Consider the following 16,179-nt stretch of genomic DNA (forward strand, 5'->3'; position numbering starts at 1 on the left):
AGGTTACCGAGTTCACGTTAATCCGAGGTGGACGTTGACGTTTTAGAACGTTGTTACGTCATACGACCGAGTGCATCGTTACTGTCGTTACATTATCCACTCACTCCACTCTCCATGACTCCACTCCGTCATATATTTATGGGTTTTAGTAGCTTTTAGCTCTGTTAGCTATCATTAATACCCAGACTCAATTTAGTTTACCTGCTATAAATAATTACGATGCATACCTAACATTTATCGCACAAATGTGGCCGGAAGCTCTCAGAGGTTTCACTGTATTTCTCCAAACAGGTACAAACAAACTGCACAGTGAGTAGCGCACTACTGCAATGACTTACCCAGTGCTGCTTTCAAGTGCACCTCCGTAATCGTAATTGTCACTTTCGCGCCTTTCTTGTTTACATAATCATGGACTAGTTTTAATATATTGCTCCTATAAAATGAATGAACATTTAATAACAGGTAAAATTAACTTTTAGTGTCATTTTAATTTTGGGTGTGTATTTGTATTTTTCTGTTTTTATTTTTTTGTAGGAATTTAGTTGAGTCAGTCAAAATATCATAACTCAGTATGAATAATGATTGTTTCAAGCAAAGACGGTTTATAAACCATTTATTGAATATCTTTGTTTCAAGTTATTGCGACTTAAAATGATCTCTTTTTTGTTCTAACGGAACATCTATTGACTTGAAATGATGACTTCATACGTGAACTAGCTACACTTTGTTCATTCAACTCACCATAAATACAGTTTTAAAAGAAACAAAAGCATATAAGATACATATTAGCAGATTATTACAATTGCAAAACAGTATTGATTGAGTGTCAAAGCTCCCCAACAAGTGAGTCTTGGTATTTGTATTTCTTTGATAACCAGAATAGCTGTAAACCAAGCTGACAGCAGAGGTGTTGTTTATGTATGTTGTGTTCATGTCGGACGAATTGAAACTTGCAGATGTAAGGTAATTTGGACTTTACTTTACTTTACTTTACTTTACTTTACTTTACTTTACTGAACTTCTCTCTCCAAGTTTACTGACGAAACACACAAAATAACTTTATGAAAAACTTTCTGGCCTTTTTTTTTTTTGCAGCTGACAACATGTGCATTTAGGCCTTTTTTTTTGCGGCTGACAACATGTGCATTTAGGTAAGTGTTGTATTTCCGATAGTATTGAATGCAGCAAGAAGCAGGGGCGTGTCAGTCAGAGAACGGTACAATACGTGCAGAAGGCTCTCATCGCTGTGGTGGACTGTAACGAGAACTGCAGGGCCAGGCTACTGCCACTGCCAGGCACGTCGCCGGACCGTCAGGACACGTTGGAGGACCAGGACTGACACTGTTTGGTCGTGTTTGTCCTGGGGGAGAGACGAGACTTAAAACCAAATCCACTGCGATCCTCTGTCTTTATAAACTGAAGCTTGAGAAGCGGAAGAAGAGTGGGTTTCACTGTCTCAGTCTGTCAGTTTCAAGTGATTTCAAGTGTCTCTGTGCTACAGGATATAAGGTTGGTTCATTATTTGTTTATTTATTTAATACATGCATCTTTTTTAACAACAGGATCACAAAATGACCAAACTAAAGCCAATACCATTGAAGGAAATGAGCTGCAGCAGCATGATATATTGCTCCAGGGCTGCAGCTGCTTTATTACCATGAGCAGAGCACAGTGTACCAGCAGCAGGAGCTCAGGAACTTTATTGTGTTGATATTTCCTCTCCAGCCGCCAGCTGTCACCTTAAAAATCTGTAAACACAATGAATGTTACTGCAGCTGAACAGATTGATGTTTACAGGATACCATAGATTAATTGAATTGCTTGTATTCATAATTTATTGTTTTAAGCCACATTAATATCAGTATATATCTTAATTCACTTTAGTTTTAAGAGCTATAGCCTATATATATGATGAAGATGCTTTGCTGTAGCCACTTGCACAGTTGTGCAGCACAATGCATTGTTGTTGTACACATTAACTTATCATGGCTGCTACAGATGAACCCTTAACTGCCTTTGTGTGGCACTGCCCTGTCTGGCCCTCATGTCTCCTCTCTTGTCAACAACAACAACAACAGCAGCAGACATCATGGAGGACGAACTGATGTTCACCATGGAGGAGGACGGCAGCGCCAAGAGACCCCCCGTCCAGCAACGCAGCATCCCCCACCAGCGGGCGTCCTCCCTCAGTGATGCCAACGCCAGTGACGACGACGACGAAGACTTCATCTGCCCCATCCTGGACGACTCCGCCAGAGACATCTGCCACTACCTGAAGAACCTGGTTTACACCCGGCAGCTGTCAAACTCTCTTCCTAAGAGCAACTTTGTGTACAAGGTGAGCTGTTGCTCCGGCAACAACGATGCAAAATGACAGCCAGTTGAAAAGTGAGGCGAAAAATATCTGCAAATCGATCACTTTTGGTTTGTGTAGTGCAAATGAAAAACACTTTGTATTCAGTTTGTTGTGGTTTAGCACAGCCACAGTCTGTCATTTAACTGTGAGAACAGCTGTTTTCCTTATAAGGAGAGACGGCCTGTGCAAGTCAGCACACACCAAACAGCATGTGCGCTATTTGCACGTATGTGAATGTGTGTTTACAGAAGTAGGAAACTTGGTCAGCCACCTCTTAAATGCTCTCTCTCCGACAAGAACAGGAAGTACCAGAGAGAGTTTTTCCACCTCATGCGATTGGGTTGCATGTAAACACGGGTCTAACCTTCTCCAGAGCAGCAGATGGAGAGTGTGAGAGTGAGAGCAGTATGCAAGTGGCTCAGTTCAGGATACAACGTTGTGTGAATGGCCTTTTAGTGTTGTTGTTATTAAAAGCTTCCCAGTCTGAGTTGATGTTATGTTACAACAATCATGTTTTAATGTGTCTGCTGATGAAAAGCCGTCCGCTCTCTCCACCTTTCTACATAGAACGAAACAGAAACGGTGGCAGAACCTCGCTCGTACCATGTTTTGTCTCAGAGCGCACGGGTATGTTACAGATCAAATTATATCTTTTCTTTTCTCTCCCACTTCACCAGCGACCATCTACGCCTCCCTTCCTCCTCCTCCTCTTCCTCCTCCTCCTTCACTCTATAATTTACTCCCCTTTTCCTTCATTGTATTGGAATGTCTTTTTATTTTTCCAGCAACATCCTTTTCACCTACTTCTGCTTCCCATGACTCCGCTGCTGTTATCTGCACCCTTAATCTGTGCACCCTCCCCTCCGCCACTGTATTTCCCCCTTCACTGGAGATTGTATTAATTGCCACTAATGAAAACCAGATACTGTTTTTTTTTTTCCTTTTTGCTCCTAGAAATTAAAAATGTGCTCATGCAGCATGGTTTTGCATTTCAGCACCATACCAGGCGTCACCATTCGACCCTTTGGTCAGGTGGAAAAGGCCTGACACGAGACGTCGTTGTCGTCGACGTGACACCTTATCAGTTAAAAAACACGACTCTTACTCTTCATGTAAATCCCTCGCTCTAAATATAAACATATCTAAGATGCCTGCTGTGGACAGTGACGAGGAAGACGTGCTGCTGTACAGCGTAGGGAGGGTCGGGGTTTGGGTTACTGTGGCAGGTTTGGATTACTGGTGACTTTTGATTTATGCGTCCTACTAGGAAAGATATTTTTTGAGGATGGCAGAACTGCACGTGTCCACGAAACACATGATCAGATGTTAGTCAGATGTTCATCATGTTTTTATAAATGAATGAGTGCTTCCTTCCTGGTTTGTGCTTTTAACAATATTAAATGTTTCTCTTCCTTCCTTCCTTCTTCCACCTTCCTTTCTTGTTTGCATAAAGTCACAAACTAAACAACATCTCACCCTTTGGTTTCAGTTTACACTGGTGTGTCACTGGGTGGTTAAAAGCAAATACTTCTGAGGAATGAGGAGGAGCTGTTCAGTGCAGAAACAGTGAAATTTAATTTGCTCCATTAGTGAGCACAGTTTCATCACTAAAGATTGAAAGTGTTATTGTCGTGCAGAAAGAGCATAAAATTAGATTTCACCCTTCTTTTTGTTGCACTGAGCAGCTTTGCCTCTGTTTCTATGTATTTTGGCTCCTTTTTGCATTTTGCATTTGCAAAAAACTAAATATACTGCCATAATAAGACATGTTTCTTCACTGTGGCAGGATGCATGGAAAAATGCAATACAAAAGGCCAAAGCCAGGCCGGACCCCTGGGCAGAGTTTCACCTGGAGGACAAAGAGACTGAACCGTGCGTTCGTTACAGGTAGGAACTGTGTGTTCGTTATCGATTTCAATTTTATCAACAATGTCTCAGGTCCTGTACTGTATGCACAATACCAGGGCCTTGGAGTCAAGTTTTGTGCTGTGCAAAAGGTTTAAAAAAAATAAAAAGTTCAGATAGTGTTTGAAAGTTGAAATGTGCACTTACATTAATCATTTTTAAAAAGAGAAAAAAATAAAAGATGGGTGCACCAGATTTAGCACAGAGCTAACTTCCATAAAACATAAAATACACACAATGTTTTGTGCATTCCCACACTCATCACATAACACACACCATCCTATGTGTTTTAAAAGAACAAATTACATGTGCAAATAGCATCACAATTGCACCAAAGAATAGTATAGTAATTAAAATGTGACATAAATTATATTTACCATGTTACATGAGCTTTATATTGTTATATTACTTATTTTGTTGCCATGTGGAAGCACCAGCTCATATGTGCCTGCAACTAGTTCCTTATTTGCACATTCAACAGACACAGATCAAGATGAGCGTTATTTTAAAGTTATTGATTTGCTTATCAACATAAACAAATTCAAATATTAGGTCACTGACTGTGTGGCTGCTTAACGCACCAGTAGCACATCTGTTAACTTTTGAGCCGAGCTGTAGCACTGCAGCTGGAAGCAATGCTAATGTGAGTGTGTGAAGACAAAACAACACATTCACTGTGCACAATGAGCCATGAAGAGGCAATGAAATGCATCACAGAGCTGCAGAGTCGAGTCGGGTGATGATACTCATCACAGACGAGCGCTTTCACATTGTAAACAACAGTCACATGAGCCAATTTCAACATAAAAATGCAGCTTTAATCTATGGATGTGCAGCATTATTCAGTCAAGAATGACCACTATCAACCTGCATTGCTCTTGAACTCTCATTGAAGTGGCTGCAGACTTCACACTTGGCTCATATCTCGGTCACCGGTGCTATTATTATCTGTTGTCAAACATCACTGGTGATTCAGTGCGGGCACATGAAATGTTGATTGCCGCCACGAGTTCATCCTCTTATCACGTCGTACTGTTGGTGTCCACCCAAATATTACTGCCTGGATGACGACTACAGAAACGCACACAGCTCTAGGACACAGACATGGGCTGCTACTCTTAAAGTGAAGTGGGTGTAGGGAGAAAAGCACGAGGAAAATGACCTCTTTTGTATGTCAGTGTGTGTGTGTGTTGGACTTGTTACATAACGCACAGAGCCGGAGACTTGGCAGGAGCTGGGATTTGCTCTCCTGTTCCCTTTTCATGTGCTAATTTTACCCACATGTAACCTCACTCCTCCTCTGATGCCCCCTCCATGGTACGGACTTGTTGGTCGCGGGGGTACACCGTGTTCCTGCTGCACAGAAACACTTTGTTGCCTGAAAAGTCTTTTTTTTTTCAGAGTCTTTGGACACAGAGAGAGAGAGAGAGCAGGGAGCTGGGTTGTCGTTTTAAAGCGCTCAGGTTTCGGCTGTGAAGTCTTGCAGCTGCAGATCCAGTCCGCGCTTTACTCATTAACTCATGACACACACCCTGCCAAGCCAAACAGACACACTGACCCAGACATACAGTGTGTGTAGTGTACACCTTATTTGTATCACCGTACTGAGTGTACAAGCTCTTCACCCCCCCCACCAACCCCCCTGACCTTTAGGAGTGTGTGTGGGGGGGGGGGGGGATGGATGCAGATTAAATTTCCTTTCTCTGGAAACAGGACACACAAACACACACACACACACCCTCCTCTTTTTCATTCTTCCCTCCCTGATGTTTTCCCATCCAGAGGAAACAAGATGTTTTATGTGCCTCCATGATAATGATTGATAATGGGCTGTTGACAGGCAAACTATCTTACAGAGGTTAAAGAGTAACTTGGCTAACTTGTCCTTTTTATTTTTTATTTTTTTATTGACAATTGAAGCCTTTGCGGTATGGGAGCAGCCAGTTCAGTGTTGTAAATGATTTGTAATGGAACAGGTGGTAAAAAAAACCAAAACAAGTGATCCTCTCTCCACAGGGAGTCTGCTCTTTGACGTAACACATGGACGGCCTCACAGCCCCTCACCGTGAGGTGGACGTTGTTTAAAAAAAAATTAATGTAGGGTAGATCAGGTTGCAGCTAAGAAAACAAAGGAAAATGGCAACTATTTCTCCACAACTCAAGCTGACATCTTCAAATAAATCCTTTGTTTTCCCTCAAATCCCAAAGATATTAAATCTACAAGTTACATAAGACATATAAAAGCAACACATTCTTACATTTAGAAGACAGATGTGAGGTCAAAGTCTGTGCTCCGTTTGGTGTTGTTTACCTGTACTTTCAGAATAAAATACAACTTGGGAGTCTAGTCTTGAGTTAAATGCAAACATTTAACAACAGTGCTAACGTGCTAATGGTGCGTTCCATTAAAATTTGGATGTTTCCACTCAGCTACGTCTTAAAAAAAACGCCCCCAAAAGTTGGAAACCCTATCTGGAAACTTGGATGAACTTCAGTATCCCTGAACTCACACTAGTCTCATTTTCGTGTCATTAAATTAGGCGTCTTAACAGTATTGTACAATTTCTGCCTGTAGACATGTTGTGTTGTGTTGTGTTGTGTTGCTTTTGCATGCAAAATGTCACGCAGTGTGTTGTCATCTGATCCACTCAGCAGGTGTTGAGATATTTCAGTGTGAACCAAAGTTGCTGCAGGTCAACCAGTGTACGGCCGGTATCTCCCATGGTTTAAAAAACAAACTTTCCATGTGGTTATTTCAAATTTTATCTGATGAGGATTTATAGAGCATTATCTTTTTTAAAAAGAGTTATGACTGTGATCAATACCACTCATCTTATCATTGATCTATTCACTTTTCCTTCTTCACAGGTACAGTGCCGTCACAGGAGAGTGGGCTCAAGACCAGATCCACATCAAGATGGCTGGCCAGGTACTTTCTTCTTTGCCAGGAGTAAAAACACAGACTTTCACAAGGGAACCACACAGTTTCTTATCTCATGTAATTTATTTCCCACTGGTTTCTCACAGCCGTTTGGGAAAGGGGCGATGAGAGAGTGCTTCAGAGCGTAAGTTGGAACTATTTTTTCATTCATCATCTCATAATGAGAGGTTAATGCCCTTAAGTTCTAGTAACGGAGAACGTCGCATAGCCACAGGGTAAACAAAGTCTGACAGGGTATGGTGCTCTTAGATAGTAGTCTATTAGTGGTGCAGGTCCACATTCCTCACATTCTGGCTCCCACTCATGAGAATAGCTGCTGACGAAAGTGACGGTTTCAGGGCCAAAGATGGTACTGAGAATATCAGACCGATCCAGCTCTGTAAAATCTTTATTTCTATCTTTTTTTTAAAATCAGTAATGACCGCTGGATTTTTACTTTACAGAGTAAAAACAGAACCTGAGCGTATGTTGTAAACACTGCTTCGTTCTGTTCTGGCTTTTCTGCATGATGTTGCAGAATGAAAGAGAAAAGGGATAAAGGTCTGATTGTTGATGTTTAATCCTCAGTTGTGTGGGAACGTGACACAGAGGCATCCATGAAAACTACCCACAATTCAGCAGCTGGCTGTTTGCAGTATCCTACAGAAAAAAAATTCCTCTTAGACAAAACCACATCCTCCCAGTTCCTACAGGCCCAAACATGCTCTAAGAAAAGAAAATCTCTATATTTGCATTCTGGTGTGTTTTTCCTGTTGGGTTGTAGTACATGCGTAGGTGGAGCAGTTGATCCTACAATAAATGTTTACTTTAGATGTGTCAATAGTGTGACAATGAGCCTCATTGACCGATATCTTCTTAAGAATCTTCTTAAGAAGTTTCTTAAGAAAACTCTACGTCAGATTCGCCTCGCACCGGAGTCCAAACGTAAAAGGAACTTTAGTAGTGAAGTGGAGGTACTGCTGCTGGAAGTGAAACAAAAAAAACAACTTATGTTTAGTTTATTATTATTAATTATTAGCATCAGCAGTGGATGTAAAGTAACAGAAAATAAAGATACATGAACATGGGATGCTGTCAGTCCTTCACTGAATGTTGTATCTGGAAAAGAGTGGACTACTAACCAAAGAAGAAATGGTTTGATCTCAAATCTGAGGTATCTGAAGTATTGTCAAACAAAGAAGAGAGATGCAGAGCAGTGGAGGAAACAGGCTGGTCCAGACTGATCAGAGCTGGACCAACGTATCGGGTTATTATCGGAGAGGCCGCACTCTTCAGGTGTACCATCATAAATAACATAATTTATCATATATCACATGATTAGTCACTTAATTGCTATTGGATGGCGCAGCGATTCCCAATACACCTAACTGTCTTATTTTTAAGAGACCACAATGATTTGTAAAATAATTAAAATAATTACTAAAAACATCATAAATGATAGAAAAAAAATTCTAATTCAAATCATATAATATTATACAACTGCAGAACAGAAGAAAACGCAATAATCAATTATTTTGCACAAGCGTCAGCTCTCAAATGTGTGTTTATGCTCCTGAGTATGCGTAGATTTTGTTCTTAGCTAGGAACAAAAAACTTTGTAAGTGGGACTTAAGAACAAATTTGTTCTTTATAAGAAAGATTTGTGAATGAGGCCCATTGTCACTGTGTACTGTGAATGAATGTCATGTTGGTGAAACGTCTCTCATCTGCATTTCCTCTCCCTTCAGGAAGAAGTTGTCAAATTTCTCACACAGCAGCAACTGGAAGTCGGCCGCCAACTATGTGGCCAAGCGTTACATGGAGACGGTGGACAGAAACGTTTACTTAGAGGACGTCAGGCTGCAGATGGAGGCCAAACTCTGGGGGGAGGAGTACAACCGCCACAAACCTCCCAAACAGGTACAAGACAAATATTATGTTCATGCAAACACACAACCTTTGATTTAGGGCCTTAAACGAAAAGTAGATTTCGGTCAATGAAATGTCCAAAAAAAAAAAAGTCTCTGGCATCTTATGGGTTAATTAATGAGTTGTATCAGCTTTACCGCAAGTTTTGGGTTTGGCTCTGTATCAAAACTCTTAAATGTCATGAGATCCTGGAGCTGGATTTAAAATAGATTTAATAGTTTCAGTGAGAAAATAGTAATGATGCTTAAAAAAGTTATTCAGTCCACGCCTGCAGCCTGCAACAAAACAGTAACACACAAACGGGAGATTGAAAACAGCATTCTTAGTGGATTTATATTAGTAATAACAATCTATATGTATTATGTATTTTATTTTATTCCATTTACCTATTTTATCTTAGTTTTTATCCACTCTCTGGTGTTTTCCCCACTGCAAAGTACAAATTGAGCACTTAGAGCTGCTTAACGTTTGATGGATTAAATATTAAAGTGGGATTTTATGCATATTAATCATATTGAATGGCATGGTAATATAATCTGCAATAAATTAATTTTATTCACAGGTCTTATTGTGATATCACAACTCAACTCACCTAAAAAAAGAACATTAATTAGATCAGTATCAAATGGATGTAAACATTAATACTGAATAATTAACCAGAGAATCAGTATCTGTAAACCAGCCATAACACACGTTGTTGTGATGAATACATTGCAGCCCTTAAGGTCCAAGCTCCTCTCTTTGTAAACCTCAGGTGGACATCATGCAGATGTGCGTGGTGGAGATGACCAACAGACCGGGGAAACCTTTCTTCCACCTGGAGCATTACATCGAGGGCAAGTACATCAAGTACAACTCCAACTCCGGCTTCGTGAGAGACGACAACATCAGGCTCACCCCTCAGGTGAGCGACGCCTCGGCTCCTCATACGACACGTTCAGCTCGACGATCATCTGATAATCTTCGTCATTTATTTAAACCTTCATCTCCATCATCAGGCTTTCAGTCACTTCAGCTTCGAGCGGTCTGGACACCAGCTGATCGTGGTGGACATCCAGGGCGTGGGAGATCTCTACACGGACCCTCAGATCCACACAGAGAAGGGGACCGACTTCGGAGACGGAAATCTAGGTTTGGTCCTCCCGTCTCTCAGCCTTTTAATCAGCTTGTTTGTTGTGTGTGAAGTTTTGGTTTTGGAAACCGAAGGAATTGAAGCATCTGGATCTCACCTGTGTTCCAGGTGTGCGAGGCATGGCGCTGTTCTTCCACTCCCACTTGTGCAACAAGATCTGCAAGAGTATGGGCCTGACGCCTTTCGACCTCTCACCTCAAGAAAGGACTCAGCAGGACTGCACCAACAAACTGCTCGTAATTTGAACATTTCCATGAAGCTAAATAAACTGTCAGCTTATGAATTGATTAATTGATAATTAATAAAATGTTATGATTTCTCCCCGTGGTATTTCAGAAGTCGGCCAAGACGGCGCTGAGGGGCTGCGAGGAGATTTGTGGTTCCCCTCGTGTTCGCACCATGTCGGGAAGCCACTTTCCTCCGAGGGTGTCCCGCATGTCGGAGACGTCGTCTGCAGACGAGAGCATGAGCGACGTGGATTCGACCGACCCCTGCTCGCCTCTCTTCTACCCCTGCTCCCCACCAGGCACGGCAGGATCCATGGGCAAGTCGCCTATGGGTACGTGCACAAACACATGACTACATACATACATACATACAGTACGATTATAGTGTATGTCATATAGATAACTGGTGTCCAGTTGTCCACACTAAATAGTTTTGTCTCGTTTATTCTAACAGGTGTCTCTTTTACTGGGATGTATGAACAAGAAAGACTCAACAATAACAACACAGGTGAACACAAGGTGAGAGACAACTCAGTCAAATATTATGACATAATCAAATGATTGCATTTAAACCAGGACACTACATCCAACTTGTGTCACAAAACATGCTAGATAAGCTAACATGCAAGTCACATCTAATTAAAATAACTATGTTTCCATTGAAATCTATCTATCTATCTATCTATCTATCTATCTATCTATCTATCTATCTATCTATCTATCTATCTATCTATCTATCTATCTATCTATCTATCTATCTATCTATCTATCTATCTATCTATCCTCATGTCTGTAAGGAGATATAGTATCACATAGATAAATCCTCTAAACATAGTATATTTATGTCAAATACCGACAGTAAGATACGATCATTTATTTCTTTATTCCAATATTTATTTATTTATGTAAGTTATTTCTATTTTACTCTGCACTAATATTTTTATTGTTATATATTTCTGTCTGCAGGAATCTGACAGCGGTGGGGACAGTGGATACCCCAGTGAGAGGAGGAGTGAGGGCGATCCGAACGACCACGTGGACGGGGTAAAGAGTTGACCCTTCTTTCATTCAGTCAGGATTTTGTTAAGCAGTCAGTCAGAAACACACAACTCTTCATTATTGACATGAACACCCTCTTCAGTTGATCTTTAAAGAAACAAGTTACACAAATGAAGTCACAAAATATACATTTCGATACATTTAAGTACAATAAATATGTTAAACTGCCATACCAGACACATGCATTGACACACAACACTTTTCCTTATATCCTTATCTTTACATCTATATCCACTCCACTCCTCTTTGTGCTTCAGTCGTCTGTGTAGCTGTAGCTGTCTGTTACTGTAACATTTCCTCTCCTCCACATGAAGTTTACAGCTGTTAGATGCCCTGACAGTAGGTTCTGCTATAATGCATGTTGTATCATCATCACATAGGCTCGTCATCGATACCACAGACATTATTCCGAGTCGGATGAGGACAGTGTCAGACGGGTAAACGAACAATAGAGACATCAGTGTGCAAGCGTCATCCTCACCTCAACCCATAATCAAATAACTCTGCTCTAATCACCTCATCCTTTTTCTTCATTGTGTCTTCTCCACTCTAATTCTTCATCACCTCATTAACAGTGAAATCCGTTTCTCACCTTCCTCCTAATCCGTCTCCTCCTGCTCTTTGTCTTCCCTCACCAGAGGAAGGTGGTAGCTCCTCCAAGAGTCTCTGCAAACCTTTATTCAGCCACTCCTGACAACGAATGGGTGATTACATTACATGCATGGAGAAGTCTCTCCCCCCCGTGCAGCTCAGTGCAGCTTTACCGCTACGACAGCTTGCTCTGTGCTGCAGAAAAAGAAAAAAACGCATCAAGCATGAATCTCAAGTTAAGATTTGAGTAAAGTGAAGTACAAGCTGCTGATGTCTCTGTGTCCGCTCTGCAGTCAGAGAAGTTAAATCTGACATTTGGAAACGAAACACCATCTACCTCTGTTTTCACCTGCTCTGCCATATATCGCTCATGATTCCTGCCATGACAGCTTTGTACGTGTGCTCCTGTTTGTTCCCGAGCTTTACATGATTTTGCATTCACCAAGTGATGAGCCACAGGTGTGCACTCCTCCAGATGAAGATCGAAATGAGACTTCACTGGACGGGTGCACTCCTGAGAGCAGAGTGGGATTATTGTGTGTGTTTTATTTTTATTTCATCATATGATTTATTTATTTATTTATTTTTTCCCGTCTTGTGTTTCTGTCTGTTTCTACTCAGCTGTCTGAAGAGAAGTGGAGCTTCTTCCATTCATCTCGCGCTCACGTCCACCGATCGTCATGCGTGGCCACTGAGGTGGAGCGACTCAGCGCTCTGCTGCAGAAGAAGCTCGGCCAGTCCGTCCTCGGAAAGGTAAGAAACCACCTGTTGGTGCAGCATCCTGTTTTGTTTTTTCCAACTTTTTCCAACTTCCAATAACAGCTCAGACCCGTATCATTTTGGGTCATCTGTGTCAATAAAATGTCTGTGTAAAATGTCTTCATTTGGATGGATATTAATATTATATTGCTATATTAATAATATTTGTGAGGTGACATACAATGTCATTATTCAGATAAGAACATCAAGAAGGAAACAAAAGGAACAAATTGTAATACATATATTAAAAAAATGTAATATAATTATGAAAAACTCTTTAAAATACTGTTATAATTTTCTTGGCAATTAGAAGGACTCATTATAATAAAGTCTTATTTTTATCTTCTATATTCTTTGGTAAGATTCCTTATATAAAATAAGATTGTTCTTGGGGAAATTATATATGTAGACATTGTTTTTATTTTAGTTTTGCAGGTCATCTAATAACTAAGGATCATCCTAAATGATAGTGCTCATCTCTAGTTCCCATTTTTCCTAAATATCTAAACTGTTGTATTTTGATTCTTCTTCTAATATTTTGAGCACCCTGGAAAGTTTAAGAAAATTTTCAAGAGCTGCTCTCAGCACTAAACATGATTGGATTGGAAGATGTATATACTTTTTTCTTTCTTTCTTTTTTTTTCTTGTTATTCATTGATCATACTCTATTACAAATACTGCTATTGCCATTTGCTATATATTATCTGTGCTAAACATTTATTTGCTGTTGTCCGCTGCTGCAACCTCGTAAATTTCCCCACTGTGGAACAAATAAAGGATTATCTTATCTTATCTTATCTTATCTTATCTTATCTTATCTTATCTTATCTTATGATGTTCAATATATTGTGTATCTCTTCTCAGGTCCACCTGGCGATGGTGCGGTACCACGAAGCGGGTCGTTTCTGTGAGAAGGACGAGCAGTGGGATCAGGACGCCGCCATGTTCCACCTGGAGAGAGCCGCCCTGTGTGGGGAGCTGGAGGCCATCGTTGCCCTGGGACAGTGCTGTATGCAGCTGCCTCATCACATCCTGCCAGACATGGAGCTGGAGGTATACCACATGCACGAACACACACCGTCTACTTTGCATTTAATTCTTCACCTGCACCCTTACTCCATGTGTGTGTGCTGACATTTTTGTGCCGTTTGCAGGATAGTGCTGGAAACAGGATGAAGGGGTTCAAGTATCTCCTGCAGGCTGCTGAGGCGGGTGACAGGCCCTCGATGATCGTAGTGGCCAGAGCCTTTGATACTGGGATCAATCTGCCGGTTGACAGGTCAGTGAGGGCTGCCGAGTCCTGGCGCAACAGGCATGACAATACCGCCCCCTGCTGGGACCTTTAGGGCACAGGATCCATTTGTGAAATCTCTGCTTCTTGTCTTTGAATTTACCAGAAAGGTGAATTGGGGAGAAGCGATCCGCTGGTATGACAGTGCATTGAACATGACGGATTATGATGAGGGGGGAGAGTTTGACGGGACCCAGGATGAGCCGCGCTACCTGCTGCTGGCCAGAGAGGCAGAGTTGTACCAAGTGGGAGGCAACAACCTCACCGCGGACCCTCAGAGAGCAGGTTCGAGTCCAACAACAGTACATCTGTTCAAATTAATGGAGGTTTTATCTGAATTTGTACCGCGTTTGTGTCTTTACTTTATAGGTGTTTTCTTAAAGAGGAACTATGCAAGATTTCTACCTTAACTACTATGCTGCATTTTCACCTTAATTAAACAGCTTCCGGCTAATTGTGATGGTTTAATAAATGATGATAAATAACATTATCCAGCGCTCCATGGATTGATTTCTCGCCGGCTTTGTTGTAAACAAATGCACATGGCCAAGAAGGGGGGTTAGTAAAACAGAGGAAAAGCGACCAGATTTGCATAGTTCCCCTTTAAACTGCAGTGTGTTGAACCCTCAGGTTGCAGTAATATAACCTCATATGCTCCTTCTTTCCCTCCTTGCAGGTGATCTGTTTACAGAAGCAGCAGAAGTCGCCATGGAAGCCATGAAAGGCAGGCTGGCCAACCAGTACTACATGAAAGCTGAAGAGGCCTGGGCGCTGATGGAGGAGGAGTAATCCTGGATACACACTTGCATCCTGAAAATGCTACAGGAGTTTATGAGTCTGACTGAGAGTCAGGCTCATTTTTACACATTCAGAATACAACCCCGTTGTATCCTAATGGTTACCGTTTACATATTTTTTTTATATCCTTGAATGAATTTGTGCTTTTGGTGCTTTAGGTGTGCGTGCGTGCATGTGTGTGCGTGTGTGGGTCCAGCCTTTCAGGCTCTGGCTCAGACCTCCAGGTTTCTGTTCATCCTTGTGTTTGTTAAAGGATTCCTCTTTTCTTTAATTTCCTGTCTCTGATTACCCTCTGGCTAAATGACTGTTGTTGCATGAAAGAGAAGGCCTGAAGAATCAAAACAAAGAAACTGGTTTACTTACTTTGTGAGCGCACTTATGTTGAAAGAATGTATGTAAAAACATACTTGGAGTATGAAATTGTAAAATAAAAATAAAGCTTTTTATGGAAAAGACTTGTCTGTGGTCCTTTCTGTTGAGGTTGGTAGTATTGAAGGTGTGTAATTGAGTCATACACCTTGTAGAATATTGCAGAAATGCTCCAAGTCTGCAGATATATTTGATCAATTTTCTCTTGCAGATTAAACTGAGATGCAAAACTAAATCTCTAGGCAATTGAATCAAGTCAACTGGATTTAGTTTTTGTCTTGAAGACATTTCGCTTCTTATCCCAGTGGCTTCATACAGTTTGTGTAGACTAGGCTAGTCTAAACAAAGGTGGATGACTCAGGTGTTTAAGCTCTGTGAGGGTGACACCCAGTTCTGCTGTTAGAAGAATAAATCATTTGCTGAAATTGAAAAAAAAAAAATAATAATAATGTGATTTCCTCAATCCCCAATTTATATGACAATAGTGTTGCAAATTGATTTTAAATGTTCATCTTTATCTCATCGGTCTAAAGTTTCAATTATGTAAACATGAGTCCAACCCAAATTGCAAAATGAGCTTGACACTATAAAACACAGTTGATCAAGTCAGAAGTGATCAAAAAGAGCTAATCAATTCATGTTAAAGCTATTAAAGTGACTTGTTGTAATGGCTGTGAGCAGAAAGATGATGACAGAAATAGACTAATAAAGCACTCAATCAACAGTATCTTTCGTAGTAGATGGAACGTTTTGTTTGATTGCTTTTACCAAAGTAGATTCTAATTTAGAACGTTGTCAAAACTTCAATGATTTTTTCCACATAAAATGGAACGATATAGCACA

The 16,179-nt window shown here is 40.8% G+C and overlaps 1 protein-coding gene across 12 annotated transcripts; it reads left to right on the forward strand.

Annotated features, from left to right (window-relative positions):
• Positions 1-1,246: 1,246 nt before the first annotated feature.
• Positions 1,247-15,420, forward strand: eef2k (eukaryotic elongation factor 2 kinase). 12 transcript variants are annotated; one of them, XM_085761959.1, is made up of 19 exons: positions 1,247-1,509; positions 2,079-2,338; positions 2,924-2,983; positions 4,143-4,243; positions 7,130-7,190; positions 7,289-7,326; positions 8,930-9,101; positions 9,865-10,014; positions 10,109-10,241; positions 10,351-10,478; positions 10,579-10,801; positions 10,924-10,988; positions 11,436-11,513; positions 11,909-11,965; positions 12,741-12,872; positions 13,743-13,931; positions 14,033-14,157; positions 14,276-14,454; positions 14,846-15,420. In XM_085761959.1, the coding sequence occupies exons 2-19, from the start codon at positions 2,090-2,092 to the stop codon at positions 14,956-14,958; spliced, it is 2,253 nt and encodes a 750-aa protein (XP_085618085.1). In that variant the 5' UTR covers positions 1,247-1,509; positions 2,079-2,089; the 3' UTR covers positions 14,959-15,420. The 12 variants fall into 12 exon arrangements, with proteins under 12 accessions (XP_085618085.1, XP_085618082.1, XP_085618087.1 ...); XM_085761956.1 differs by lacking the exon at positions 11,909-11,965 and adding an exon at positions 12,167-12,232; XM_085761961.1 differs by having other exon boundaries at positions 2,082-2,338.
• Positions 15,421-16,179: the final 759 nt, after the last annotated feature.

Source organism: Trachurus japonicus, chromosome 19 (assembly GCF_045865225.1).
Source record: "Trachurus japonicus isolate A0001 chromosome 19, Traja_1.0".
NCBI lineage: Eukaryota > Metazoa > Chordata > Actinopteri > Carangiformes > Carangidae > Trachurus > Trachurus japonicus.